General features: G+C 47.4%; 8 protein-coding genes across 8 annotated transcripts; 5 read left to right on the plus strand and 3 right to left on the minus strand.

Annotated features, from left to right (window-relative positions):
* Positions 1 to 1,151: 1,151 nt before the first annotated feature.
* CTRU02_200580 (aldehyde dehydrogenase) lies at positions 1,152 to 2,823 on the plus strand (the record flags this gene model as incomplete). Its single annotated transcript, XM_036718588.1, has 4 exons — positions 1,152 to 1,279; positions 1,344 to 1,543; positions 1,603 to 1,795; positions 1,845 to 2,823. 4 exons carry the CDS (start codon positions 1,152 to 1,154, stop codon positions 2,821 to 2,823), a joined length of 1,500 nt encoding a protein of 499 aa, XP_036589588.1.
* Positions 2,824 to 4,178: 1,355 nt separating this feature from the next.
* On the minus strand, positions 4,179 to 5,064 carry CTRU02_200581 (dj-1 family protein; the record flags this gene model as incomplete). Its single annotated transcript, XM_036718589.1, has 2 exons — positions 4,179 to 4,861; positions 4,923 to 5,064. 2 exons carry the CDS (start codon positions 5,062 to 5,064, stop codon positions 4,179 to 4,181), a joined length of 825 nt encoding a protein of 274 aa, XP_036589589.1.
* A 530-nt stretch (positions 5,065 to 5,594) lies between these two features.
* CTRU02_200582 (amidohydrolase family protein) lies at positions 5,595 to 7,211 on the minus strand (the record flags this gene model as incomplete). The annotated part of the gene is made up of 1 exon (XM_036718590.1): positions 5,595 to 7,211. One exon carries the CDS (start codon positions 7,209 to 7,211, stop codon positions 5,595 to 5,597), a length of 1,617 nt encoding a protein of 538 aa, XP_036589590.1.
* Positions 7,212 to 14,395: 7,184 nt separating this feature from the next.
* CTRU02_200583 (dsba oxidoreductase) lies at positions 14,396 to 15,198 on the plus strand (the record flags this gene model as incomplete). The annotated part of the gene is made up of 3 exons (XM_036718592.1): positions 14,396 to 14,442; positions 14,497 to 14,517; positions 14,586 to 15,198. 3 exons carry the CDS (start codon positions 14,396 to 14,398, stop codon positions 15,196 to 15,198), a joined length of 681 nt encoding a protein of 226 aa, XP_036589592.1.
* A 91-nt stretch (positions 15,199 to 15,289) lies between these two features.
* Positions 15,290 to 17,955, minus strand: CTRU02_200584 (glutamine synthetase; the record flags this gene model as incomplete). Its single annotated transcript, XM_036718593.1, has 2 exons — positions 15,290 to 16,774; positions 16,828 to 17,955. The coding sequence occupies 2 exons, from the start codon at positions 17,953 to 17,955 to the stop codon at positions 15,290 to 15,292; spliced, it is 2,613 nt and encodes an 870-aa protein (XP_036589593.1).
* A 2,084-nt stretch (positions 17,956 to 20,039) lies between these two features.
* Positions 20,040 to 21,222, plus strand: CTRU02_200585 (succinate-CoA ligase; the record flags this gene model as incomplete). Its single annotated transcript, XM_036718594.1, has 4 exons — positions 20,040 to 20,208; positions 20,262 to 20,278; positions 20,334 to 20,450; positions 20,509 to 21,222. The coding sequence occupies 4 exons, from the start codon at positions 20,040 to 20,042 to the stop codon at positions 21,220 to 21,222; spliced, it is 1,017 nt and encodes a 338-aa protein (XP_036589594.1).
* Positions 21,223 to 22,375: 1,153 nt separating this feature from the next.
* CTRU02_200586 (FAD dependent oxidoreductase) lies at positions 22,376 to 24,157 on the plus strand (the record flags this gene model as incomplete). Its single annotated transcript, XM_036718595.1, has 1 exon — positions 22,376 to 24,157. The coding sequence occupies one exon, from the start codon at positions 22,376 to 22,378 to the stop codon at positions 24,155 to 24,157; it is 1,782 nt and encodes a 593-aa protein (XP_036589595.1).
* Positions 24,158 to 26,156: 1,999 nt separating this feature from the next.
* Positions 26,157 to 27,450, plus strand: CTRU02_200587 (uncharacterized protein; the record flags this gene model as incomplete). Its single annotated transcript, XM_036718596.1, has 3 exons — positions 26,157 to 26,382; positions 26,447 to 26,600; positions 26,661 to 27,450. The coding sequence occupies 3 exons, from the start codon at positions 26,157 to 26,159 to the stop codon at positions 27,448 to 27,450; spliced, it is 1,170 nt and encodes a 389-aa protein (XP_036589596.1).
* Positions 27,451 to 27,586: the final 136 nt, after the last annotated feature.

Here is a 27,586-nt window from a genome sequence, read left to right on the forward strand (position 1 = left end):
TCGATGAATACTTGATTGTTAGTGGCATATGGGCTTCAATTCCCAAAACCCCCAACGACCTTGTGAAGAACTCCCCTTGGCCGAATCACTGTGGTCAGAGTTCAACCTTACCGTGGCATGGTGGTAATGACGTGTTTTTGTGATGGAGCTCAACGAGATTGTAGAATCCAAATCATCTAGCACGGATGGCCTACAAGAAGGACTAGGTCAAGACTTATTATCTTGCAATATTGTTTATTTAGAACGATTGGTGTTGGATTTGGGAAAGGTCAGCTCTGGCTTGCTAGCCGCAGCATCCAAAGCAGCCTTGCTCCCATTGTGACTACCTATAGCATATAGCCATGGCGACTAAAAGGAGTCTATAGAGAAGCTGAGAAGAATTAGATCAGTTTGGAAGTATGCATTGTTTTTGGAGTCTGACCTCCTTCTTCCAGGCTGCTATAGGAGGATTTTGCAATGAGACCTACAGCAACTCAGGTCAGGCTACTGTGAGCTTGGAGGCCCTGAAGCTACCCCTGCTAATGAGGGGTAGTTTCGGACTAAGAACCGCTATCGATGTCCTTTGCCCAGCATGGTGATGGTGGGGTTTCTACCCCTCTCTAGCCTATTCACCTGGCGCATCCTGCTCGCCCCTCATCATTGTGGGCCGTTCTGATGTGGAAGGTCTCCGCGACGGACTAAAGCCCCACGATTTCCTCTACTTCGAAACAGGACAATAACGAGGGCGGCGCCATGAGTATGAGGCAAGTCAATCCTTGGTGAGCCTGAATCATGCTCGGATGCCCCAAAACAAATCACTTGCTGAAATCTCCGTTCCATCTTTAGAACTCCACTGCGGGGGAGGGGCACCATTACTCCAGCCCCCCGGAAGGCCATGCCGATGTGCTGGGAAACTGTCGAGAATCGGAGGTGGTGGGCTCGTATCGAGGCCGAGCTCGCTGGCTTGATAAGATTAATCGTTTAACCTGCCTTTTATATGATGCACTGTCGGAAGGCCAATGCCCTCTGAAGAAATCCGATCTAAGTCCAGCACATGTTTTACTCCCTATCTCAACATAGCAATTTCTTCCAGCCTGAATTATTCATAGGCACTCATCTACCCGTCCTACAATCTGCCTTTCCAAGCTCCTTGAATCCAACTTCACAAAACCATGGGCGATCTCTCCATTGAACTCACGGCCCCCAATGGCCAGAAATGGTCTCAGCCAACAGGTCTTTTCATCAACAATGAATTCGTGGCATCATCCTCTGGACAGACTATCCCAGCTATCGATCCAGCGTAAGTACACTCGCATATTCCAGATAATCATCAATGGAAGACAAGCTAAATGCTTCCCATTCAGAACCGAAGAGGTGATTGCATCGGTCCACGCCGCCAATGCGGATGACGTCGACAAGGCCGTGAAGGCTGCCGCAGCTGCCCTTAAGAACCCATCATGGAAAGAACTGGCATCTTCAGACAGGGGCATACTCATGGCCCGTCTTGCAGACTTGATTGAATCGAACAAGGAGCTACTCGCAACCATTGATGCCTGGGACAATGGTAAGTTTGCCCTTTGGAATCTAACTGAAGCCGCAAATCATAATTGTGTAATTGTACAGGCAAGTCATACAACGAAGCACTTACGAACGACCTTGTTGAGGCCGTCGGTGTGATTCGCTACTACAGCGGCTGGTGCGACAAGATCTTCGGCCAAACCATTAGCGTACCAAACAAGTTCGCCTACACCGTCAGGCAACCTGTGGGTGTTGTCGGTCAAATCATTCCATGGAACTACCCGCTGTCTATGGCTACGTAAGTTCGCGATGGCTCTTTAGATACGATTACATCCTAACAAAAGTAGATGGAAACTAGGCCCTGCCCTCGCTTGCGGTAACACTGTTGTTATCAAGGCAGCAGAACAGACACCTTTGAGCATCCTGATTCTCGGTCGTCTTATCAAGGAAGCCGGATTCCCTCCTGGTGTTGTGAACGTCATCAATGGTCTCGGAAAGGATGCCGGCGCCGCTCTTGTCCAGCATCCTCTAGTTGACAAAGTTGCTTTCACGGGATCAACCGCAACAGCCACGAACATCATGAAGATGGCCTCGGCAACTCTGAAGAACATTACGCTAGAAACCGGCGGAAAGTCGCCGCTGCTCGTGTTCAATGACGCTGATCTCGAGCAAGCTGTGAAGTGGTCTCATCTGGGCATCATGTCCAACCAAGGACAGATTTGCACAGCCACCTCGCGTATCTTGGTCCAGCAGGACATTTACGACACCTTTGTCAAGAAGTTCATAGAAGAGGTGCAGAAGACAAGCAAAGTCGGCAACCAGTGGGATTCCGAAACGTACCAGGGCCCGCAGGTCTCAAAGCAGCAGTACGACCGTATCCTCTCCTACATCCAAATCGGTCATGACGAAGGCGCTACGATCCAGACTGGCGGCGAGAGGCCAGCGCACTTGCCCAAGGGCTACTACATCTCCCCGACGGTGTTTACGGACGTAAAGAGCGACATGAGGATCTGGCGCGAGGAGATCTTCGGCCCTGTCGTCGTTATTCAAAAGTTTGTTGACGAGGCGGAAGCAATTGCGACTGCCAACGATAGCGTTTACGGTCTTGGAGCTGCTGTCTTCACGACGAACTTGGAGAAGGCGCACAGGGTCGCCGCCGAGATCGAGTCGGGTATGGTCTGGGTGAACAGCAGCCAGGACTGTGACCCTCGAGTGCCTTTTGGCGGCGTGAAGCAGAGCGGTATTGGAAGGGAATTGGGAGAGGCGGGACTTGAGGCATACTCGCAGATCAAGGCTGTTCACGTCAACATGGGCAACAGGTTGTAAGGAAAAAGCGGGAAACATGTGAATTAGATTTGGGAGTTAGCCTAGGTAGCAAAAGGTCTGCCTTTTGAAGTACGTTGATTTGATTGTGACAAAATAAACGAATGTGTATTCACAATACCACAATTAGACATACAGTTCTTCCCTAAAATCCCATGAGAATTAATCTTCGCTATATATATACAAAGACCAAGGAGGATTTTTTTTTTTTTTTTTTTTTTGCACTATGTGTTCCCTAGCAGATGAGCATTTGAGAATACGTGAGCACACAAAGCAATCCTGGCCTGGGCTAAGTGTCTAATCGCTCTAAAATCATAACTGAGTCAAAGTTGCAACTACCCAAGTTACTCTAGGGCTGTACTTTACTAATACTATATGACTTTGTCTTTCTTTCCTCTTCCCTCACACAGATAATGAGACTTTGGCTATGTTGGTATCTACTTTAACAACCTCAAAGTAACAGTCAAGTTTAGTAATGAAAGCAGCCGGATTGCTGTAGAAATGTGTGAAATAATCTTTCAGCTTGAAGCTACAGGCAAATTAGAGAGATTGAACAAGTTGCTGGGGACTTAAAATGAACTAGACAGTAACATCCTTTCATTTGTAAGCTGAATTTTCCAGGCGCAGCAACTTGCCATTGACTCCTCCGCACCGTAACTTATCTCAGCTTCTCATCAGACATATACGGAACATAAGATACTTATTGTCTCTTGAAGGCAAGCAGGTAGGCTGGCAAGGAGGCAGTTGGCATGTTGCAATCTGATCTGCTTGTTGGGGAAAATGAGGTCGTAGTCAGAATTCTCGCAAACCACCAAAATGCCTTTTAACTTGAATCTGGATGTATTCAGTGGCGTCGTTTCCCCCGCGGAGGCTACCTCTCGATGATTTTAAAAGAAGGTGTGCGAACTATTTCAGTCTGTTGATAATGCCGAAGCTTATGCCTTCCGTCCTCTGCAACCAGTCTTTGCCGAAAGTTGGTACCATCCGCGTCTTTGACCAATTTTTGTTTCTTTGAAATCCTGAGAAGTGGTTTCCCGTTACTAGGGAGATTCATTTTCGAATTTGGAACAACTTTCATTAGGAGAGAATCAAAACCTGTTTGATGAAATTACAGCATCAACGTAGCATATCTTCAGCAAAGTAAGTCCCAAGGACAGCAGACATAATACCAAATTACGGCCAACTATTGGCCATAAACCCATAACATATCAGAATTTCCTGGGTACGCACAACGTCTATAATTATGTTATTAATCATTCTAGATGATAGGTAGAGTAAACTAGTGGTTTTCCAAGTCACCAGGTTGAGCTTCAAAGATGAAGCGATGTGAGATCATGACTTGGCCATTTCAGCTTTCCTTAACGCCACATATCCGCAAAAGGGTCCCAACTCGGATCTTCTACGGGGGTGTACTCCATCCTGTTGGCGATGCCTTTCGCAACATCCTTCCCGTACACTGCTCCGATCCACGCAAACGTCACATCAATCCCGGCGCTAATCCCCGAGGATGTCCAAACGTTCCCATCTTCCACCCATCGTGCCTTGTGTACCCAGTTAACCTCGGGGCGCAGAGCAATGGTCTGTTCCCATGACAGTTTGTTTGTCGTAGCCCTCTTTCCATCCAGCACCCCAGCACGCGCTGCCACGCCTGCCCCGGTACAAACAGTAATTAGGTGCTGCAGCTCTGGGAAGCGCTCCTTGATGAACTCAATGGCTGTGCGAATGCCGGCATATCGCGTGCCCTGTCCGCCGGGAACGATGAGCACGTCAAGAGGTGGGGCTGTCTGGAAGGTATGCGTAGGCAGGATGGTCTGGCCGAAATCGGAGTTCGCTGTCGGCGCCGAAGGGGCGGCGGGGATAGCGCCGGGCTGTTGTTGAGCTCCGGGGATCTGCTTCGTAGAGACGGGATCCAAAGACTCGGCAATGGTGTACAGGTTCATATCGTAGGAGCGCGACAACATGTTAAGCGCATCCAGGGGCCCGAAGACGTCGAGTGCCTGGAAGGCAGGGAAGACGACGATGCCGAAGTTGACCGGCTTTTCTAGTGGCTGGTCAGAAAGGGTACTGGAACGATCTCGCTCGTGTTTGAGCCCATCACTCACTGCCGCTTGTGAGATCACTGCTCTGAGACATGGTGTTGGGACTGTGAGTGAATCTCCTTATGTGGGATGAGTGAGTTGAGGCCGCTACGGTGGGTCTTCTGGAGAAAAGCAAGATGGCGATGTTACGGCCCCTTTGCATCATGCGTGACTTATTGAGGTCTTTAGAGAAACCAACTAGACGCAAATATTCACGACTCTACCTCAACGAGTCTTGATCTGGTCAGGATACGTTGACGTTATGCCCAAATAGGGAGACGGAAGTTATTTGCGAATCAACAAGGGCTCGGAGACCGATGAGACATTTACGTAAGGTGGAGGACTCCGAGAGGTTTGCGGGGGATTCGGCCTTATTAATAATAACGGGCAACTGTAGAGACCCCTACATTGCGCCATTCCAAACTCTAGCCAATTATACAAACTCTGCAATATTCAGAATCCCTTTAGGTCTGCAAGTACTTTCAACATGTAATGTCAATAGACGGTTCTTGAACATACAACCTTTTTGCCTTACGAGCAGATTTATGTTGGGAGAACAAGGAAGACAGTTCGCTCCCTTAAATGTGATAAATGTTGGAATAATTACACGGTTGGCTTATCAATAATTTGAACGAAACGCATAGTTAAAATGGGTTGAACTTTCAACATAAAACATTTCAGTATCGGCTATTCTTTTCAGGCCTCCCACACCCTCCTGCCACCGAACCATGTCTCCTTGACAGCTGCATTAAGCAAACGAGTCGCATCCCACTCCATATCTACAACAATAAAGTCCGCAAGCCTGCCACTGGCCAAACTTCCTGTTCTATCTTCAGCAAACACGCTACTGGCGGCGCCCCATGTTGCCGCAACAACAGACTCGCACAATCCTAGCTTGAAATTCTCATTCACCACCTTGGTGTAATTCGGGTTCCTTGAAGACCGTCTAGTAGATGCGACGTAGATGTTGTGCAAAGGCGCCCATGGGGAGGTAGGGCTATCACTTCCAATTGCCATCAAGGCACCTGCATCGGCGAACTCGCGATATGCAAACGCTCGCTTACAACGGTCCTCTCCCAAAAGACGCGGCCACTCTGTGAGGATTGAAGGATCAGCGTGCACCGGATGGATAGATGCTGTGAGACCCAGCTTGCCTAGCCGTTGAGCATCTTCGGGAGACGCAAGCTCCAGATGCTCGATACGGTGTCGCCGCCCAGGGGTTCCGTTTTTCTCGATCGCATCAATAGCCATCTTGATCGCAGCATCGCCAATCGCGTGAAGTGCCACTTGGAGGCCTCCTGAATCTGCTTCCTTTACGACAGGATTTAAGTGCTCGGGTTCCCAGATCGGCGGTGGCAGACCTGCAGGTGCGTAAGGCTGGGAGAGATAGGCCGTGCAAGCGTCTATGATGCCGTCGCATATGACCTTCACACCGACCACGCGTAAGTCTGGACTAGTGCTCAGATTGTACTGCTTGCTCAATTCAAGAGCACGCCGGACTTGTTTGGAGTTGGCCTCCAGATCTGCCGTAGGTTTAATCAGCCAATACGCAGCGACTCGTATCGAAATGTCCGGTTGGTCTTTTTTCAGTGTGACAAGGGCGTCCCAAGCTTCTTCATCCATGGCCATCTCCACAATGCTCGTATATCCCGCTGCATTGTATTCCTTGATAGCAGCCTTTATAGCTTGAATACGCTCTTCTTTAGGAGCAGAAGAAGCTTGAAATGGCCAAATGACAGACATCATTGCACCCTCGTCCAAGACGCCGGTAGGGTTTCCGTTGACATCGCGGTGGATGCTCCCACCAGGGGGATCCGGCATTTGGGCAGCCCCGAGTTCCTTCAATGCCGCCGAGTTGCACCAACATGAATGCTGGGAACTCGCATCGATAAATATCGGACGCGGATCAATATCATCGAGCAAGGAAGCACTGACACCATTTGGGGTCATTGAGTGCATCCAATTTTTGCAAAGAATGGATGGCACCTGTGGGTTGGCCTCAGCATAAGACTTGATTGTTGACCGAATGTCCTCCACTGTTTTGCAGTGAACCAAGTCTAGTTTCCGCAGTGACTGGCCCAAGAGGAGGAGGTGCATATGACCGTCGATAAACCCAGGGAGTACAGTGCGCTTCTGGAGATCTTGAACTTCGAAGCTGCTGGTATCCTCAGGTACGACCTCATTCCGTGTTCCAATGGCGCTGATCTTTCCATCTGTGACTAGCATGCTGTCCGCGAAAGTCGGCTCAGCATTGAGGCCAGTCCCAGCTTTACTTAGAATTCGCCCATTGACGAAAACGGTGCCCGATGCCATGGTTGTAACTTGCTCTGTAACTGTACTGAATTGTTATTTTTACTAATGGTGTATGTGTTGTGATGTTTCTGTAAGTTTTGTTAGTGGCTGAAAGTTGGAGGCAAGGGTCTGCAAATAAGATGTTCTGACATTTGTGTATCAAGGGAAGATGTGTCCGATAATGTAGAAATGCTGATATGGAACTATAAGAGAAGTAGCCACCTTTTGTAATCCTCAAGTCTCCTGTAGCCCCATAACGCATCTTGAAGTTCTCGTTTTGGTAAGGTTCTGGTCTTTTACCATTAGGGGAGACTCCCGCTTCGACCTTACTGCCCAGGACAAATATCCCAAATCAACTAGGGCAAGCCATCCAAATTGGGAAATTAGTGGATCTTCTCTCTTCGAGTTTCCTTCCCAGTAAACCCCCATTCAGTACACTTGAGCGTCTTAATTAGTGCGTGTCACGCAGTCAATTTGCCCACCACTTATGGGGTAAAAAAAGATGCTTCCATTCATTAGAGACTGTCTAGGGGTTATTGGGTTGATTATATAACCGTCTATTCGGTAATTACCGATTTGAAGGTTTTCATGCACAAAATGACATCCCCGTTAGTTTTATATGGGAAACAATAGCCGGGTGCATGGGTTGAATGCATGCCCCGATATATGCAGTGGTCCGTGTGACACACCCCCTCAGAGAGGCAACCTGTTGTAGGTTGATTCTCTGTATTCTCATTCAAATACAGAAATGATACTATTCAGAACTCCGTATACTTACTACCAAATTCCAGATTCATACTGCGTTCTTCTCGATCAAATGTTCAATATTCGCCATACCCAATTGGGCGATAAAGTGGTTGTGTTTTTGGGCTGGCATTGCTTTAGTCATACCGTCTGCCACCATTTCGTTGGTTGGAACCCATTGAAAGTCAATTGATCCCTTCTGTAATTCCTGGCGAAGCCATAAGTTGTTGATATTGATATGGCGTAATTTGCTAGTCGCTTGGGGTCTTTCAGCAATCAATAGTCGAAGAGTTTGCTTATTGTCGCATTGCATGATGTATTTATCATCTAATTGGAGATTCAATTGTTCCATGAGTCGAATGGTTGCCATATATTCTCTTGTGGCTGCTGTCAAAGCAGCAAGCTCAGCTTCTGTGCTTGAAGTGACTACTCTTCGTTGTTTGACTGCTTTCCAATGAATTGGACCTCCGAATAGCATCATCACATATCCTTGAGTGCTTTTTCGAGTGACAGAGTCATCAGCGAATGAAGCGTCTGAGGCGCAGTAGAGGACTCCTTTCCCTTTGCAATTGAACTCGATAGCGAGGTATTTGTTGTCCTCAAGATATTGTAAGCATTCATATGCTGCTTTCTGGTGTTCAGAAGATGGATTTGATAGGAATTCTGCTAGTCTCGAGCTTGTTCGAGCTATATCTGGTCTGCCAATCACTCCAGCATAGTTGATTGATCCAACCTTCCGTTGATAGTAGTTGATTTCCTCTGGCGTAGCCTGACCAGGACTTGGGACCAGGTTATCTATTGCCATAGGTGTTTGGCGTCGCTTGGTTGAGGTTCTGATCTTGAATTCTTCAGTGACCTTAGATATATAGTTGTCGAGACTCATCCATAGTTGACGGGTTTTTCGTTCTCTTATTATTCTGACTCCTAGGAAGATACTCAATTCTCCCATATCTTTCATTTCATACTCCTTTTTGAGTTGTTGAACTGCTTCTTTTACTTTGGTTTCATGCTTTTTATGGTATATAACCCCAATATCGTCCACAAAGTGGAATACTATGAAGTATTGATTGGTGTAGATACAGTCATCTTCTTGGAGTGGGATAAGGCCAAGCTTCTTGAATGATCTCTCCAGATTCTTTTGCCATAGCAGTGGGCTTCGTCTCAATCCATATAGTGCTTTTCGCAGGGCAAGACAGTATCCCTCTTGTCTGAATCCTGGAGGAAACCAAACATAGACTTCCTCATCAATTGTGGCATGTGTAAATGCGTTGACTGCGTCCAATTGAAGAGTCTCTAAGTCAAATCTCGCCACAATTGCCATGAGACTTCGCAGCGATATACCAGCAAGCGTTGAGGCATAGGTCTCTAGTTCATTTGTCGGTTGGAGATCTCCTCGAACACAGATCCTCGCTTTGAACTTCTTGAGATATCCTTTGCTGCCCTTATATGTGAATACCCACTTCAATGGGATAATTCGCTGAGTGTCTTGATCAATATTGCCAAGATCAATCATTTCAAACGTGCCCATTTGCCATAGTGATCTGTTCTCAATATTCATTGCAGCAATCCATTTGTGACTGTATTGGTGTTTGATCGCTTCACTGTAATTCTTTGGAACTGGTGGAAGTGTCTTTTGGTGTGGATTGCCTAAATCATCTGCTGATGCATCCCATTGATCTCTTCCTTTTACTGTATCCGTAGATTGCAGTGTGAAGTGGGATTCTCTTGCTCTTCTCAGTCTTTGTGATGATCTTGTTGCTTCTGGTGGCTGTTGATTTGTTTGACCAAGAGGGGCTGATCGATTGTAGATGTTGTGATTTCTGCTGCCACGAGGTCTTCCCCTTCTCGCTATGTTTGGGATTACTGTGGAGGAATCTTGTGGTATGATTTCTTCTGGTTCTAATTCTATGACTGGTGTCTGTTGTAGTTCGAGTCGGTCTGTTGAGGTTTCCTCTATGGTCTCACTTTGATCCGATTGTTCTGGAGTTGGCGATACTTCTGGAGTTTCTGGAGTCTCCCCCACCCCCTCAGTTGTTTGAGAATCTGACAGCTGTACTGTTGGTGATAGAGAAGTGGGTGTAGGTAATTGAAAATCCCCTGATTCTTTCTCCTGCATCGGTGTTGCCGGTGTTGTTTCTTGAGCGGCTGGATTCGAGGCGGGTAGTGGCCCGGTAATATTATCGCTGAAATCTTCTCCATCCCAGCCAGCTGTGTCTAGGTCTTGTTCAATTGGATTTGTGAATGGGATATCCATTTCTGTGAACTGGAATTCAAGTTCCATTTGGCTTAACTTGCTGGTATCCTCAATCCTTGGATCATACAGCGTGTTTTCGTCGAAAGTAACGTCTCTAGTTCTCATGACTTTTCCTATTGCTGGGATCCAGATTCTGTAGATATTTGTGCTGTCATAACCACATAGATAGCCAATATGAGCTCTTGGCGCAGTTTTGTTTGACTTTTCTATTCCTCTCTTGTAGTTTTGTGTCAAGGGGTAAGCTCTGCAGCCATATCGCCTCAAGTGTGCTAGTTGTGGCTTTTCAGCCCTCTTGTGGGTAGACTGTTGATGAGAGTTCAGCCAAGTGTTGACCAACCCCAATGGTGTCTGCCACTTGTGGCGTCTTCGAGGCAATCTGTTTGACAGATAAACTGCTGCTTTTGCCAGCTCTGGTGCCATCAATTCAGGAAAGCGAGATTGAAATCGAAGTGCTCTCATGATCATAAACACAGCACCTCCAGCTCTTTCTGCTGGGTTTTGAGCACCAGTGTACTCAGCTGATCTTTCAATCATATATCCATTCACAGCTGCCCATAGTTCAAACGCATTGCGTAAAGCAACCTCCCAATCTAGGCGTAGAATAGAGATTTTGATAAAGCACTGTCTCTCGAGGTATGCTGCTAATTCTGTCATAGCTTGTAGTCCCTCCTTTCGAGTACGAAGAGTTCTTATCCAGAAGAACCCTGACCAGCCATCGCTGACCAGCAGGATCACCTTCTCCCTATTGTATGCTTTGCTAAGTGTAAAGAAGTCGAGAGATAGATAATCTCCTACAGCAGTTGGCCAATGGTCTGGGTTTCTGCGGGAAATTTGGCGAGTTGCCTTCCCAACAGCACAGGCATCACATTCCACTTTTGTGATTCCTTTTATCTGTATCCCAAGAGCTGTTTTAAGTAGCTGTTCCAGTCCCTCAGCGCCTGGATGACCAAGTCTCTCATGCCACAACTTGGCTTCTGCTGATGATGTTGGGAGTGGTTGTCTTGTTGACTGAAAACCTTTGGTTGGTTTCCTTTCTACGGTTGGGCTGAATCTCACAGTCTTCTCGGTATTGCTGAACGAGGTATTGTTCAGCAGAGCTGGGCCAGCTTCAATAATGTATTGACCATATCGGTTTGGTGTTTTGAATAGAAGTCTGCCTTTTGAGTCGATAAGACCCGGTATTCCTGTTGTAAAGATGATCCCTTTTTGCTTCAGCGGTTCTGTCCCAAGGAGCGATGTTGGGTATCCAGGCACAAGCCATACATTTCTGACTTTGATCTCCTTGTTGTTGGATTTGCCGCCTTGGTTTGGTTTGATGATCATTGTGCCTTTCGCAATTGCATGTACATCTCCTCCTCCAGTGGTGAAGTCTTTTGTGACTGTGTAGTCGAGATCATGAAGTCTTGAGGAGTCGTTGCAGATGTGGAATCCTGTTCCTGAGTCTACTATCATACTGTCTGACAGTGGGAATCCTGAATAGAGACTTGCTTCTCCTTGATTGACGATAGTGACGAAAGATGAGAGTGATCCTTCTCCATCAGACACTTCTTGAGTATAGTGGGATGATGATTGTGTAGTGTTTCTCCAGTTTGAGGAAGATGTTGCTCGATCTGGGGACTTTTGAGACTGCTGATCGCTTGCCCCTTTTCGTAGTTTTTCAACTATTCTCTTTAAGTGTGGTTTCTTCTGGAGATACTCATTCAATCTTTCCAGTGCTTTCTTATTTTCTGGATTATCTTCATGATAGTTTGGGCCTCGCTTCTTAGGGTTGGCATGTTTGCAATCAACAAATCGGTGACTTTCGTTTGGGCAAGCTGCACACTTTTGCTCTCGTTTTGCCCCCTGTTTTATTCCTTGTTCGTTTTCTCCTTGCCAAGTAGCGAAACTCGTGTCTTTTAATGGAGCAGCATTCAGCCAGTCTGGGTGGAAAGTTCTCACCCAACTGCGGAAATCGTTAGCTTGCTCAATTCCAGCAGTCTTGCTGATCGAACTGTAGGTTGGGTCATCCTTGTATCGCTTTGTGAAGTCGTAAGAGGCAGATGTGTAGTAATCTGGTGCAATTTGCTTGACTGCTTTCAAGAACTCAGAGACTTGAGTAACTGGATCGCTGAGAGCAGGGATTCCGATTGTTTGGGCTTCATCCATGATTTCTCGATAGATTATGAGCCATCCTCCAAGTTTTGCTCTTTTGATTGATAGCATATGCTTGTTATATCTTTCCAATACCATTTGTTGTCTCCCAAAGTTGTCTGGCGCTAGCTGTTTTTCAAGAGCTTTTATGATATCCCTGACTGTTTGCTCCTTGCTGACTTGGCTGATATAAGTGGCTGCTACAGTGTTCATGATCCAACTGTGAATTTCTAGAAGACTTCGCCGAACCTGGTTGTATTGGTCTTTTTCTTCTTGATAGATAGCTTTTCCATAGCTGATAACGTTGCTATAGTTTGCTCGTTCTTCTTGTCTGAGGTCTTTTGGGTCTGGGAATTCCAATCTTGGCTTAGTATTAATCTTGGTTCCTTTTGGATTCACATAGTCCCAGACTTCATGAACGTTTGCCAGCATCTGTAAGTTGTTGAACCAGTGGTTCCAGTCGCTGTCAGTCTGTAGCCGCTGTGTGTATTTTGCAGTTTCCGTAGTTGAATTCATGATCTCTCTTGAAAAGAGAACTGGTCTCTCTCTTCTGATCGTTGTGCAGTTGATTTTTCGCCGTGGCCAAGATTGAGTTCGTGACTAGACACTTCTTGTTTCAAGTTGGTGATTTTGTCGATTGTTGCCTAGAGGTTTGAGGGTATATAGCCAATCTCAACGCCTCAATTCTCAACAAAACGCAAGACGCCCCCCCTGTCTAATGAACCTGCCGTTTAGTGTAGTTGGTCTAGCCACCCAACTTGTAGCTATTCGCAAGGACCGTAAGACTGGCAAGCTCCCCTTCGTGGGTTCAATTCAGGGTTGTGGAGTTTTCGCAATTTGTAAAAAGTCTTATCGGTTCCGTTACACGAAGACTATAAAGTGAACCACCTGTTCGTCTTATCTGCCCGAAGCTTTCAGAGGCATAAAATGAGCAACTAGGTGTCTCTTCCGTTTCGTAATTCCAACCCTCCTGGCTGCGTATCCGTGGTATGGTCGAGCATGAACTTATATAAGGTTCAAGTTAAGAGTCCTGGGTTCAACTCCTCAGATGTGGTAAGTCCCCCTGAGTTGAGATGAACTTTTTGTGATTTTTTGATAAGTGTTGATGATATGAATTGATGACCAGAAGTTCTTTTGTGATTGAATGTTTCAACACTTCAACGTTCAGCCTTGTGTGATTGGAATTGATGTTTTGTTTGGTGGACTTGACTGCCAAAGTCTCATGGGTCGGTAACTTCGTCAATTGAGTGCCCTTGTCTATGGCATAAGTCTGAACTGCTCCCTTCTAGAAGTCGGTTTTTCAATTGGTAATTGTCACCATGAGGTACTGGGCTCATAACTGTCACGCAGTCAATTTGCCCACCACTTATGGGGTAAAAAAAGATGCTTCCATTCATTAGAGACTGTCTAGGGGTTATTGGGTTGATTATATAACCGTCTATTCGGTAATTACCGATTTGAAGGTTTTCATGCACAAAATGACATCCCCGTTAGTTTTATATGGGAAACAATAGCCGGGTGCATGGGTTGAATGCATGCCCCGATATATGCAGTGGTCCGTGTGACAGTGCGCCTATGCTATCGATACGGAAGTGTTTAGTTTCCGAAGTCGGCACGTGAATGATGGGGTAGCGAAGCTGGAACCACTTCTTATTCTATTCGGCGTACTTATCTTTCTGGTAGCGTTAAGGTATTGAAGTGGAGCTGTAAAAGGCCTGGCAGATACCTGGGTGAGGTAAAATGAAATAGAGATGAAGTCGATTTGTGGTGTAAGCAAACGGGGTTGATAAAAGTTACTGCTGGGCCGATTTCAAAAGTTCAAAAACTCCTTTTAATAAGAATCATCAATGTAAATGCTCATAGCGGACTGTTTTGCTATTTGTCAATTAAGATGTGGGTGACAAACCAGTGATTGGCCACGTGAGTGGCACATCTGCCTCTTGGTGCGGGGTTAGAGCAGCTTGACTATTAAGCATCCCTTATTTGCTTTGCAAACTACCAAAAATACAAACATTTGGAAAGAAGAACGATATATGTTAGATGATTACATAAAACACAATCTGGTCTGAACGTTACCATGTACAAGTCCCAAATCACCTTTACCCTAGACACCATATGTCCCTGGTAGGTTTACAACACCCAGCGCTGTGCACACTTTTACTGATGACGTTAATATAGGACATACATCGCAAAGAAAAGGTAACAGTTAGATGAAACCAAAATGATGGTGCACTGCGTAAAGTAAAATGGCAACTTATACGCAATAGATTAGGAAAGGCCCTTGAGCAAGTCGCCGCCTCCCCTGACGCCGAAAAGGTCTCCTTCACCTTCGTCTTTCGCCCTTATCAGCTCAACCCGGAGTTCCCATCCGAACCTCAGGACAAGCGTCACTGGTTCAAGACAGAAAAGCATGACGCCTCCGATGTAAAGCAATCAGTATATGAGGCAACCATGTCAGAGCTTGGCGCCGCTGTAGGCATTGACTTCTCTTGGGGCGGGACTTTCTCAAACACTTTCAACGCCCATCGTGTTATCCAACACTTTCAAGAATCCAAGGGAAGCGAGACTGCAAACCGATTGGTCGACGCGTTATACAGTCGCTACTTTGAGCGCGAGCAGAACCAAGGCGCGAAGGATGTGTTGGTAGAAGCCTGCGTTGAGGCGGACATCAGCGAGGCCGAAGCCAGAGAAATTGTCGAGGACGAGACCGAGGGCAAAATCGACACAAAGAACATGATTAGAATGTCAGCTATAGATGGCGTCGATGCGGTGCCACACGTGGTCATAGAAGGAAGACGGAGGGATCTGACACTTATTGGGGCGAAGGAAGTCGAGGAATACGTCAAGGCTTTAAACACTATTATCAAGGAAAGCAAATAGTAGAGGCGGATAAGGCTCAAAACGTGCTTTTTGTTTTTACTACACCAACATGGATCCCAGTCATTCAATTTTACCCCTTGCCAAAAACCGCTCAATATCTCTCCAAAATCCACTGCCGCCTATCCTCATTGCTAAGCGAATCCAGTGTCTTCATCTCTTCCTCTTTCACAGTTGTATATCGTTCAATCAACTCTTCTCCAAGAAGCTCAACCAGGACCTCATCCTCAGCCAAGGATTTGAGAGCTTCTGGTAGGCTGGACGGAAGCATTTGCTCTACACCAAGCTCCTTGCGGTCATTCTGCGTCAAAGTCGCGGGGTCAACCTCGCAGTCACCCCAGACCAGCTTCTCGTTGGTCTGGACTCCATGTGATCCGGCACCGAGGAGGGCAGCAACCGCCAAGTATGGGTTCGCGATGCCGTCCAAACATTTGATCTCCCAATGACTGTCCTCGACCTTCCGTAAAGGCGTCTCTCTGTTCTGCGTGCCCCAGGTTACCCATCGGCCACCGGCCCAGCAACCATCTTGGACACGCTCATAGCTGACCGGGTTGCTGTACGTGATGGCAGCTATGGCGCGCAAGTGTTTCAGGATGCCGGCGTAAAACGGTTGATACGTCTCCGGCTTGGAACCGTTGGGCGAGGTAATGGACATATGCATATGAGCTGCAGTGCCACAAGATGTCGGGAACGGCTTGGGGTGCAGGGACATTCTGTACCCTTCAGCCTGAGCAATGCTTGATATCACGTCACGGACATAAAGAAGTGTATCCACTGCTTCCAAGGGCGGGACGTGTGGAAGCACGACCTCGAATTGGCCAGCAGCGCTTTCAGGATGAATCTGCTCGATGTAGATGCCCCTTTCATCCAACTCAGCGACAGCCCTTTCAATGACTTTGATGAAGACAGGGTTGTCCATCATACGGGAGGTAGACCACGCATGTCCGTCGTTGTTCAGGGTTCGGTATTTCTCGGGCCCGCTGTTGACTCGCTCCAGTAGGAGGAGCTCAATCTCGAATCCGATACTGAAGGTGAGACCTAGACGGGCACTGTTCTCAACCACCCGTTGCAGAAGAGATCGCGGGCATAAGGGCACAACCGCGCCATCTTGTTCTCTAAAGTCGCCGAAGACGCTTATGTGGCCTTCTCGGGGTCCTTCATGTAGCGAGGTGAAATCTGGATGAAGGCGGTACTCTCCGGTTCCAGATGCCCCCGGAACAACCATGTCGTTCTGTAGCAAGCCTAGGCTTGCCTTCGTTATGCTCAATAAAAAATCACCATCCTCATTCATCACCGATAAAACTTTCCGCATGGGAACAGCTCGTACTCGTGGGGTGGCTGTCATATCGTTCCAGTAGATGCGCAGGTACTGCGGCGGCTTTTTCCCATCTAGGAAAGCTTCCAAGATGTCCAAGTCGCTTCTTCCAGAGAGCCTTCTTGGGTTCAAAAACCCTTCATCTGGGCTGAATGGAAGTTGAAGGTGATAGACATGGTTCGAGTTATTGAAAAGAATATCTTTCACAAGCTTAGTGGCTTCTCGCCAGGTCATATGTCCTTTGCGGGCATACTCGCTCAACACCTGAGACATGTAAATCAGATGAAGACTTATGCAGAGGATAACAGTGTACTTACCTTTTCCAAGACTTCCTTCACTTGCAGCACTGCCAAAAGGTATGTCTCGGGGAACCAGTGGCCGTCAGTGCTCCAAAGGACCTTGGACCAGGGGCAAAGCTCAAGGATTTGTCGAAGGGCAGTCTCCTGACCGTCGCGACTGAGAAAAGGGAATATCTCTCCAATATCCGCATACACGTTGGCATAAACGCAAGCCAAATACCCAGCCTCTCTAACAAAGGGATAGCTGGCGTGTAATAGAACGATTGGTACAGTGGGATATTGGCGGATAAAGTCTTGTAAATGTGCCGGAGACGCCGAGGTCAGAGTAATGTCGTTGTCGCCGAGTCCAGTGTGGAACTGAATGGGTTTCTTGCCGGAGCCCTCGGAGTCCCTAATGAGGCACGCAAGTCGGTGAACTAGATACTCGTCCAGACCAGGATGATTGACGCGAGTGAATCCCTTTTCAGTGCTCTGAATGTAAGCCCCGTGAATACCCTCAAAGGCCTTTTGGGCAGCTGCAACATCCGGCTCTCTAGGGATTGCAAGACCAGTGCGGTAACATATAACTGACTTGAACCCGACGACTTCAGGGTCGGCAATGGCTTCCCTGATGCTGTTGTCGAACGCATGCAACGACTTTTCAAAAGTCACGCGAGCACTTTCAGCTGTTACCGTAGCTGCATCTTCCGCCAATAGATGTTCATTGATAATGTCGGCTGCGACCTTCTCAATGCGAACAATTCTTTTTGCTGGGCTGCGAGTGAGGTCGCTGAAGTACGAGTAAGGATAGACTTCATTCTCGCCATCCAATCCATCATCAACCAGCACGGATTCAATACCACTGAGGCACTCTCCAACCCACGCGTCGTAATCTTCGATGCGTTTCGCCTCAATGGCGTTAACCACTGCCTCCCAGCTTGGCTCACATCGAAGCACTTTGGCCAATTGCTTGACAGCGCGCAAGTGGGCGAGACTGGTCAGCGAAGCATGGATCGCGTCCCCGGTAGCTTCTGTAGTGATGGATAGAAGGGGATAACGACCAATAGCCTCAAGATCCAACAGTGGATGGGCGTGATTGTCGATAATGGGAGTTGTTTGGATGGTGTGGCTAAGGAGAGCCTGGCCAGTCAGCTTTGCGGGATCCATCGTCGCGGAGAAAGACCGCCAGAGAGGTTGAGTTGTTGCAGAGAGAATTTTATGGTTTCCTGGCAATCTTCCTACCGCGCGCGTAGATAGACAAGGCTCCCCTCAGCGATTGGCCCGGTCAATGAATGAATTTGGGGGTGGTTTGTTGGTGCAAAGATGCATTTTCCTGTGGGAGAGGGGGGAGGGGTAGGTGATATGGCACGGAAATGGCGTGAGATCTTATCGGTGCCCCTGCATCAATGATAGACAATGTCTCACAACAGTGTCTTCCACGTCAGCCGTTTGGTTGATCTCACTGAGGGGAAGCCGGCCTCCAATGTCGCTTTTAGGTAGTGTCACGGATAGAAGCAGTGTAATTCGTCGCCTCAATTAACTTTGGTACCCCGCAGCCATCATACAGTTCAGTTGCACGGAGTCTTAGTGCACAAATAGCCACTCAGCATAGTAGAAAAACACGTGTTCGGGGTATAGTAGAGACGGAATATTCGATTTATAAGGTGAATAATAGGACGAAGAGTAAAACTAGGTGCCGCTGACACCTTTGTAGCTTTGCAGAAGGGCACACATCCTCGCCCCGGAGCATTCCTAGCAGGACGGACTATGCATCGCACCACGGCCCGGGTGGGGCGCCGGAATGGTGCACCGACGGCTTCCGATAGGAAAGGCGTGACTAAGCGCAAGCAAAACATTACCACAAAAAGGAATTTACCATGTCACTAGGCTTGAGGCTTTTTCCCGGAGTGCAAATATTACTGTGCCAGAGGAGCCTGTCAGCTGACTAGAAATACGAGAGGCGTTAATAAGCTACATCAGGTTCCAGAGGAGTGCGGTGATTCAAACGCGCATGACGTTGGAATGAGGAAGTAGGAAACTCGATTTAGATTATGACGGTTACTTACCGAAGGTTTACTAGAGGCTGTGATAAGGAATTGGGAATTAGGTAGATAGTTTATAAGAAGTGGCAGGAGATTCTTATTACTGCACTAGCTAAGGTACTTACCTTATGTGGCCAGGGGAAGACGAGAAGTAGACAGCCCTAATGAACGAAAGTTGAGAAACGGAATAAGACAGAGTCCACGCCTCTACTACGCAAGAATTGCCAGTCAAGAGGATAAAACTGAAGGGCAAGGGCACGGAGGGAAATGTTTTGGAGAAAGGCTGCTGCGCCAAACCTGGGTTAAATGCTCTAAGAACGCCAAGATACCATTGTCCAAGATAAGTGCGATGCAATGGGAATGTTTGTCGACGTCAAGTACGACAAGGTTGCTGAGAAACAGTTGCCAGTTTGGAGCAATAAGATCATCGACGGTGTCGGCAGCAAAGCCAATCGTCGAGGCAAATGTTCAAAGATTCACAAGATAACTGAGAACATCATCAATCAAAAGAGATATATCACGGCGCGGAATTCTTTCCAACTGTTCAAAAGTGGGCTTTAGTAACCATATTTTTTACGAATCAAGTCTTAGCATGTTTGAAACGGCGATAGCACGAATATGGAGGTGGATGGTTTCTGGATCGACGGTTGCAAAATTTGACTTTCCTGCCTTTGACTTTGATGATTTGTTGTTGAAAGAAGGACTGATGCTGTGAGTATAGCTTATTTTGAATAAGGTAGAATGTGTTGGTTTTAAGACCAGTGGCATTGCAGGTGGCCGACGACATATCAACCCCGCTTCTTAACTTAATGCTATTACCGAGGCTTTATCCAGAAAACAGGACCCAGAACGGTCAGCAATCTATCAACACCGACAAACCGAATTAGCCGCAATAAAAAGAGCCTGTCCACGATAAATTATTGATAAATTATTGAAACGTCCAGATATCCTTCAATTTTTGGCGTTGCTTTACTTCGCTCGTACCTTTTGCCGCAGCAGAGCCATTTAGGCCAGCACGGAGATGACATCACGAGACACATCGGTTGTATGAGCATAGCCGAGACATTTCTCCAACCTCCCTGTCGCCAAACCCAGTTGCATGATCGAATCTCAAGCAAAATAGATATGAATTCCATTTGAGACCCTGCAGAGGCATTACATTTTCACTTGGCTCATAGCCCTGTAAATTTCATTTCGCTCAACACAGTAATGATGTCTACTCAACGCCTCTCAAGATTCGCCTTTCAGGCTCGACACCAGAAGCCGATCGAATCAGCGAAACGCAACTTCTCGTCGACAAAGGCACGATGCGGGTCGTATGAGCAGGACACCATCGCCAACTTGAAGATAGGAAAAGGGACAAAAGTCATTTACCAAGGTGGGCATATAACTATGTGCGACAAACAAAAGTTGAATTAACTTGAATCGTAGGGTTTACCGGAAGAGCTGTGTGTTCCGACGTAGTACTGATTATGTTTTGAAGCAACATCTAACATGTTGCAGGCGACGATAAACGCAAAAGACACTATTGAATATGGGACCAATGTTGTTGGGGGTGTTTCTCCAGGAAAAGGGGGACAAAGGCACTTAGGCCTTCCCGTCTTTTCCACTGTAAGAGAGGTAAGAGTGGTAGAACTCAGTGTGCAGCTTGAAATTGGTTGACAACGCAATTCGATAGGCAATGAAGGAGGTTAGACCGCACGCAAGCGCTGTGTTTGTTCCAGCACAATTTGCAGCCAGCGCCATCATTGAAGCCATCGAAGCTGAGGTACCCCTAGTTGTATCTGTTGCAGAACATGTGCCAGTTCACGACATGGCTCGGGTCCAAGAAATACTAAGAACTCAGACCAAGACTCGCCTAGTGGGACCAAACTGTCCCGGGATAATAGCGCCAGATCAGTGCCGTATCGGCATCATGCCGTACAAACAATACCGTAGAGGCATAGTTGGCATCGTTTCGAAAAGTGGAACTCTTAGCTATGAAGCTGTTGGCTCCACGACGAAGGCAGGACTCGGACAGAGCATTGTTGTTGGGATGGGAGGAGACACTATGCCAGGTACTACCCTTCTTGATGGCCTGCGGCTATTTTTTGAACATGACGAGACAAAGGGCATCATTGTCATAGGGGAAATCGGTGGTGAAGCCGAAATCAGGGCAGCCGAGGCAATTAGAGAGTATAAGAGGGCCACGTCCAACCCGAAGCCAATCATTGCCATGGTTGCAGGTAGAACGGCGCCGCAGGGCAAGACTATGGGACATGCGGGTGCGTTATTGACGCCGAGAGATGTGCCGGCGGATGTAAAAGCTAGGGCACTGGAGGAATCAGGTGCTGTGGTAGTGCCCCATCCGGGAGTAATGGGCAGCGAGATGAAGAGGCTTCTCGGCATTTAAGAACTCCCCGGTATCCTAAATCCCTATCCGAATGTCAAAAAATAACAGTCCGTGCCAATGTAGTTCTGCCAGTTTGAGTTGAGCATAGTTGCGAGATGAACATAGCCTTGTTTATCGTTTCTCAGCTGACAATTGTACTACCTAGAATGTGAAACGATGGAATCCTATCTTACTGATACTGCCAAAATCACGTCTGATGTCTCATAAAGACGAAGTCAAATATAATCTAATGTAGAATTGTCCGGCTAGTCTGATCTGCATCAGACTGATGGATGTACTTCTCATTTCTATGTTCTATCAACCCAACAATCAATACATCGAGTTATATGTATAAAGATATTAAGAGCAATGAAATTTTAAGGTTTAAACCATAATTATAACTAGGAGATCGGGTAGTCAGTTAAACAAGAGCGAAAAACTACGTATTTAGGTTGTTGGAGATGAGTGTGGACATCTCCTCCCGACTAAGAAACTAAGACCACATGGCCTAGTCACAAACCAGTGAACAAGTAGTCGCATGTGATGAAATTGACTTGGCTGGCTTTTTTTGTCGTCACTTTTGCATATGCTTAAACGACGTAAAGCCATGAGCGGAAATGCCAGGTGAGGGGTTACAATTCTTGTATGTAGCTAGGATGACGAGATGGATGACACTGTTAGCACGGCAAACCAATCAAACATCAACTATTGTAATATTACCAATATGCTTGATTCACCAAAAGAGTGACCATCCTAGTTTAGCACATGGATAATACGGGCCGGTGCAGAGAGTGTCCCATGTCGATGTCGGTGATCGGTTCTGTGGGGCGACGATCATCAGATTCGGAGCTATCACTCCAGGGCGAAGAGCGACTGAAATAATCCTTGGCAATCCATTTCTGGAACATGTAGCTATCAGTTAGGGAGCCATATGGTTCGATTGGTATGGATAATGTGATGAAATACGCTGGCATGACAAGCATACTCGTGGGCTTAGATGCCATGACGAAACGCGCCGTCATGACAGTATGATGATTTCACCCTGTGTCACTCTACCCCTGACCAAAACCAATCAAGAGGCACCCAAAACAAATACCATACGTCGACGACAAAACTACCTCCCACCTTCGCTCACGTACGGTTCGTTGTTCTTTTAGGTCGAAGGTCGGCCAAAATGAATTCAATCTGGCGACAATCGATCAGAGCCCAACGTCGTCTTCTACCGTTCCTCACCCAGCGGGCGTCAATTGCCTCTTTCGCTTGCAGAACACCAAGAAAGAACGGAGAACTTACACCCTCTATCCATCTGAAGAGAACAACCATGTCTATTACTACAGGCTCAAAGAATCATTTCGAGACCACATCTGGCGCAACCGATGCCGTATGGGTGCACCTCGATGAGTACGGCAACCGCGCTGGGGCTGATATCAAGCCGCTGGCGAGCGATATCGAGGCTGATGTCTGCATCATCGGTTCAGGAATCGCTGGCGTTTCTATTGCCTATGAACTGGTCACCCGCGGCAAGCAGGTAGTCATGCTCGAGGCGCGAGAACTACTTTCCGGAGAAACTGGTCGAACAAGCGGGCACTTGTCCAACGCTTTGGACGATGGATACCTTGAAATAAAGAAAAAGCATGGAAAGGATGGCGCAAAGGCTGCCGCGGAAAGCCACACTTGGGCCCTCAACTACGTTGGCGAGGTATCCCAAAAGCTAGGCATCGACTGCGAGTATCGCAAGCTGCCGGGCTACATGATCTCGCAATACGCACGAAATGACCCCAAACATGCCGAGGATTTGGAAGAGGTTAAACAAGAGGTCGAGTTCGCCAAAGAGCTGGGATTGGACGTCGAGTTCCGAGAGGGCTTGACTGTGAAAGGGTGGTCTGCTGAGCCCGGTAGGCCTGACCAACGTGACGGAGCTATTTGGCATGGCCAAGCAACATTCCATCCCACGAAATACTTGAACGGCATTCTTCAGTTCCTTCTTCAGCAGCCTAATTTCAAGTGTTACCCTCAAACGAGAGTCATGTCTGTTGATGAACCCGGCATTGAGATTCTCGGCATTGGAAACAAGCACGTTGAGGTCAAGACTCAAAATGGTCATATCGTCAAATGCGATCATGCCGTTGAAGCAACCAACGTGCCGTTGCAGAAGCTTAGCGTTGTTGCTGAAATGGAGTACAACCGTACTTACTGCATTGCGATCAGAGTCCCGAAGGGCTCTGTCGAAGATTGTCTCCTCTACGACACCGCGGAGGAATACAAATATGTCAGGATGACTGCTTGCGACGACAAAAATGACTATATGGTTATTGGCGGTTGCGATCACAAGGTTGGACAGGAAGATCCCTTTGGAAGATTTGAGGAGCTCGAGACTTGGGTCAGAGAACGATTCCCTCAGGCTGGCACAGTTGACTACAAGTGGAGCGGACAGGTCTTTGAGCCCGTCGACTACATGGCCTTCATCGGCTTGAACCAAGCTCAAAAGCGAACCTTCATTGTAACGGGCGACTCTGGCAATGGCCTCACTCATGGTGTCATTGCAGGCAGACTCATTGCGGATGAGATTGACGGCGCAGAGAATAGCTGGGCGAAGCTGTACTCACCGAAACGAAAGGCCTCTATCTTGGGATCAGCAGCGACCATGATTTCGCATGACCTCCAAATCAACAGTCAATATAAGCGGCTCTTGCAGTCAGACATCACCGACATTGAAGACTTGGTTCCAGGCTCTGGTGGCGTGTTGAACCCGAAGACGTCAAAGCCGATTGCTGTGTACAAGGACGAAAGCGGTAAGGTCACCAAAGTCAGCGCTTTGTGTCCGCACATGAAGGGTGTTGTATGTTGGAATGGAGTGGAGAAGTCATGGGATTGTCCGGTTCATGGTAGCCGGTTTTCAAAGGATGGCTTGTGTGTCGAAGGACCTTCCAAAGGCAACCTTGAGCCTGTAAAATAAAGATAGTTAATATTCTAATGGAGATGATATTAAACCGAAAGCCATTCTAAGCAGAGACAGAATTGTCTTTTTGCATCCGGTGCATTATATGTCTGTTCGAACCCAACTGTGACGTAAACGGTATAATTGAGATGCCAAAATTCAATTTTAAAACATAGCGGCCGCCGTTGTATACATATGAAACGTTTTTGGCGACAATGTTTTAGTTTATTTCTATTTTCGTCGATTTTTGTTATTTTCCCAATATAGAGTTTCATTTCTTGTTGTGTTGCCAATTAATAAGATAAGTCTTGTTATGAGTTATGGGATCAGTATAATACCAGTAATCTCTTCGAATGACGAAGAGTGAAAGTCTTAATGCAAACGAATAACTTACTTTTCTCTTGGTGGGAGGATGTAACCCAGGAAAAAATACCATACTTTACTTAAAGCTGCAAGGCGAACGTTCAGAATTTCATCCTTGCACAAGGACACAAGTCATAAGTGGTTAAAGACTCGAAGGACTAAGCAGAGTGAGGGAGAGAACACAAAAGGGCAACACAAACACAACAGTAAACAGGGAAGAATGGCTTTTTGTGGGGCTCAGCATGCGTTTTGGTTGATGGGAGGCGGCTGGGATGGTAGGATTAATATCAGTTGCTTGCAGATTTCTCAGTCATTTTCAAGTGTTGGGGACGTTTGTCGCGTAGAAGTAATAGTTCACTTGCAATTCCCCTCTTATTTTTATAGAGGTCCTCATCCTTCTCCTTCTCATCAGTATCGATTGCTTGGGCAACAGCCTCATTTGACCCCAAGTTTTTGTACACTTGAGACTGATTCTGTGATAGATGCGTAATACTAGGGTGCTAGGATGGGTAGAGAAAAGGGTTTCGGTGCGAAAGTCACTGACTTCATGAAGCGCACCAATCAGACCTGTCTAAGTCCCTCTATCGACAGACTAATCCCAAACGATCGTTCTTGAGCTGCGGAAGAGTTAAGCGGAACTGGGAATGAATACTACCAAATGCCTGGTTGCTGTAACTAGGGAGGATTCGAGGACTTAAGGGATGTCAAGCTAGCGCGGTCTAAGGAAAAGGCGGCAAATCAGGAAATGCTATGAAATGTCTTGAATAGCAATGTTTCGGATACAAGTCGGTCAGCTCGGATGGTGTCTTGGCGCCGCCTACCTGGTCCTCTTTTGTTGACCTGATGCACTTCATACCTTTCATCCACATTTGTGCCTCTTGATAGACATGGATCGAATACGGGTTAAAAAGGGTTACCATAAGATTGGATTCTACGGAGCTGCAACGTTTTGGGAAGCTGATGAATTGCTAGGGCATCAAGGAGGTTGGCGAGCTGGCAGCTGCATGATCGGGCCAAGGAAATAGGGATGAACGAGCCAACACTATCTCCCAGAAGAGCAATTTGTGGCTGCTACAGCAATGTAAAATAATCTGCCGAAAAGGCAAGCTGATTCATGTGCTATTGAACTCACGTGAAGAGCGGAGTCAAGACTGCCAGCGCAACCTGCATGTTGTACCCTGCCACCGCCATAAAACCCTTGGTAAAGTGAGGTTAATTCTACCCAGTGAGACTGAGAAGATACCAGCGGCAACTCTCATATCCCTTGCAGTCTAAGCTTACAGAGTCAGCCTCGGCCAGGCTGGAGTACTCACACTCTTGGTGAAACTGAAAAGAGACAGCACCACATTAAGCTAAGAATGTTGCGTATTCGAACCCATCATCATGAGTTATCCCACCATCCTGGGCACTTTCTTAGCCTCTTGGCCTTGGAGAAATCCATTTTTTCATGCAAGTCTCTTCCAGCATCTTTCTGCCTGTTCACCCTCCTCTGTGTTTGATAATCCTCCCTAACCCCTGTTTCTCGATTCTGTCTCGATCCCTCTCTTCTCTTCCTCCTTCCCACAGTTGTGACGCAGTAAAATCGAACAACTCTTCATCTATAAAGAGAATTATCTCGCATTTCTTGAATTTTGGTTTCATTTTCACCCTCACCATGGTCGCGATTTCAAGCATAGCAATACTCTTAGAGATTATATCTTCAGCAGTCGCATTCAACGCTGTTCGCTTTAGAGCAGCATCGCCCGCGCAAACACTCGTACCGCGACATGATGAGATCGGAGACTGGTCTGCCGCGCCTACAACGCCGCCTAACCCTCGGTTCGCGGCAATTGCCCAGAAGAGGGAGAATGGCGGTCCCACATGTGGTTACTATGAATTCAGTATGCCGACTCCATAACTACCAGGCATTGATTTAGTTAGTCAGCTAATATCATGTGTCTGCAGATAGTGAACCATATGACTGCTATACCAACCAAGCATGCGTTACCAGCGGTAGCTATTTCGCCTGCACTGGCGGATCGTCGCCGTACACAAGCTGTCTTGATGGTTTCAACTCGATTTGCTCTAGAAGCATTGAGGGACTCGGCACACTTTGCTGGTCAGCCTTGTGCCCCTATTGTATGATATAACGAAGTCAAACTAACGTTGATAATCATAGCAACTTTAACACCGATTACCCTCTTTGCGTTACCGCCCTGAAACCCGTCAGCTTTGGCAATATTGCAACAATCACGGGATTCCGGTGCGGTAACAACCACGCCAAGGGCAGAAAGCTGCTTCTCGAGACGACAGGCCGCTCGACGTCCAGCACCTCCAAGCTTACATCGAGTGACCAGTCCTCTGCAGTTATTGCGTCGACTGTACCGTCCAGTTCTCTTCCCCCAGAATCCTCTTCGTCTCCGCCATCGAGCCCTGGGCCCCCGGTAGGAGCCATTGTCGGCGGAACTATTGGCGGACTGGCAGTCATTGGTTTAACCGCCGGCGCCATCGCGTGGATGCTTATCCGTAATCGAAGGAGAGCCGACAACAATAACAACAACATTGGTCCTGGCGCCGGCGGCGCACCTACCATGACCCAGTCGTATACACATCCTACAATGCCCAAAAATGGAGCCCCCATAGAGGTGGTAGTATCACCTGTACCAACTTCCACGCATGATGCGTACAAGGGGCCGTATCAGCCCGCAGTCCGCTCAACTGTCGACTCGGTGGGCCGTGAGAGCTACTACCAGATTACCTCTTCCCCATCGACTTTGACACCCGTGGCGGAGACAGTGTATCAACAGCAGGCCCCTGCGCCAGCCCAAGGCCTTGATCCAGCGCCGTCGTATCACGGAACAGCTGAAAATTTGTCTTCGCGTCGCGTCTCTGAGGTGCCTGCCATCAACCCCGCAGGCGCCGGCAACAATGCTTCAGAACTTCCTCCCCAACAGTACAGACAGGCTTAGTGTGCAGGTTGTTGTGCATACTTACTTGATGGATACCCGTTGCGCCTTTACAGTGCAATGAATCAAGCGGCGATAAGGAGGCTGAAAGACACGAGATGAGGGTTGGGTATACCCGAGTATTCATTCATTATATACA

This window comes from Colletotrichum truncatum (genome assembly GCF_014235925.2).
Source record: "Colletotrichum truncatum strain CMES1059 chromosome Unknown Contig_0001, whole genome shotgun sequence".
NCBI lineage: Eukaryota > Fungi > Ascomycota > Sordariomycetes > Glomerellales > Glomerellaceae > Colletotrichum > Colletotrichum truncatum.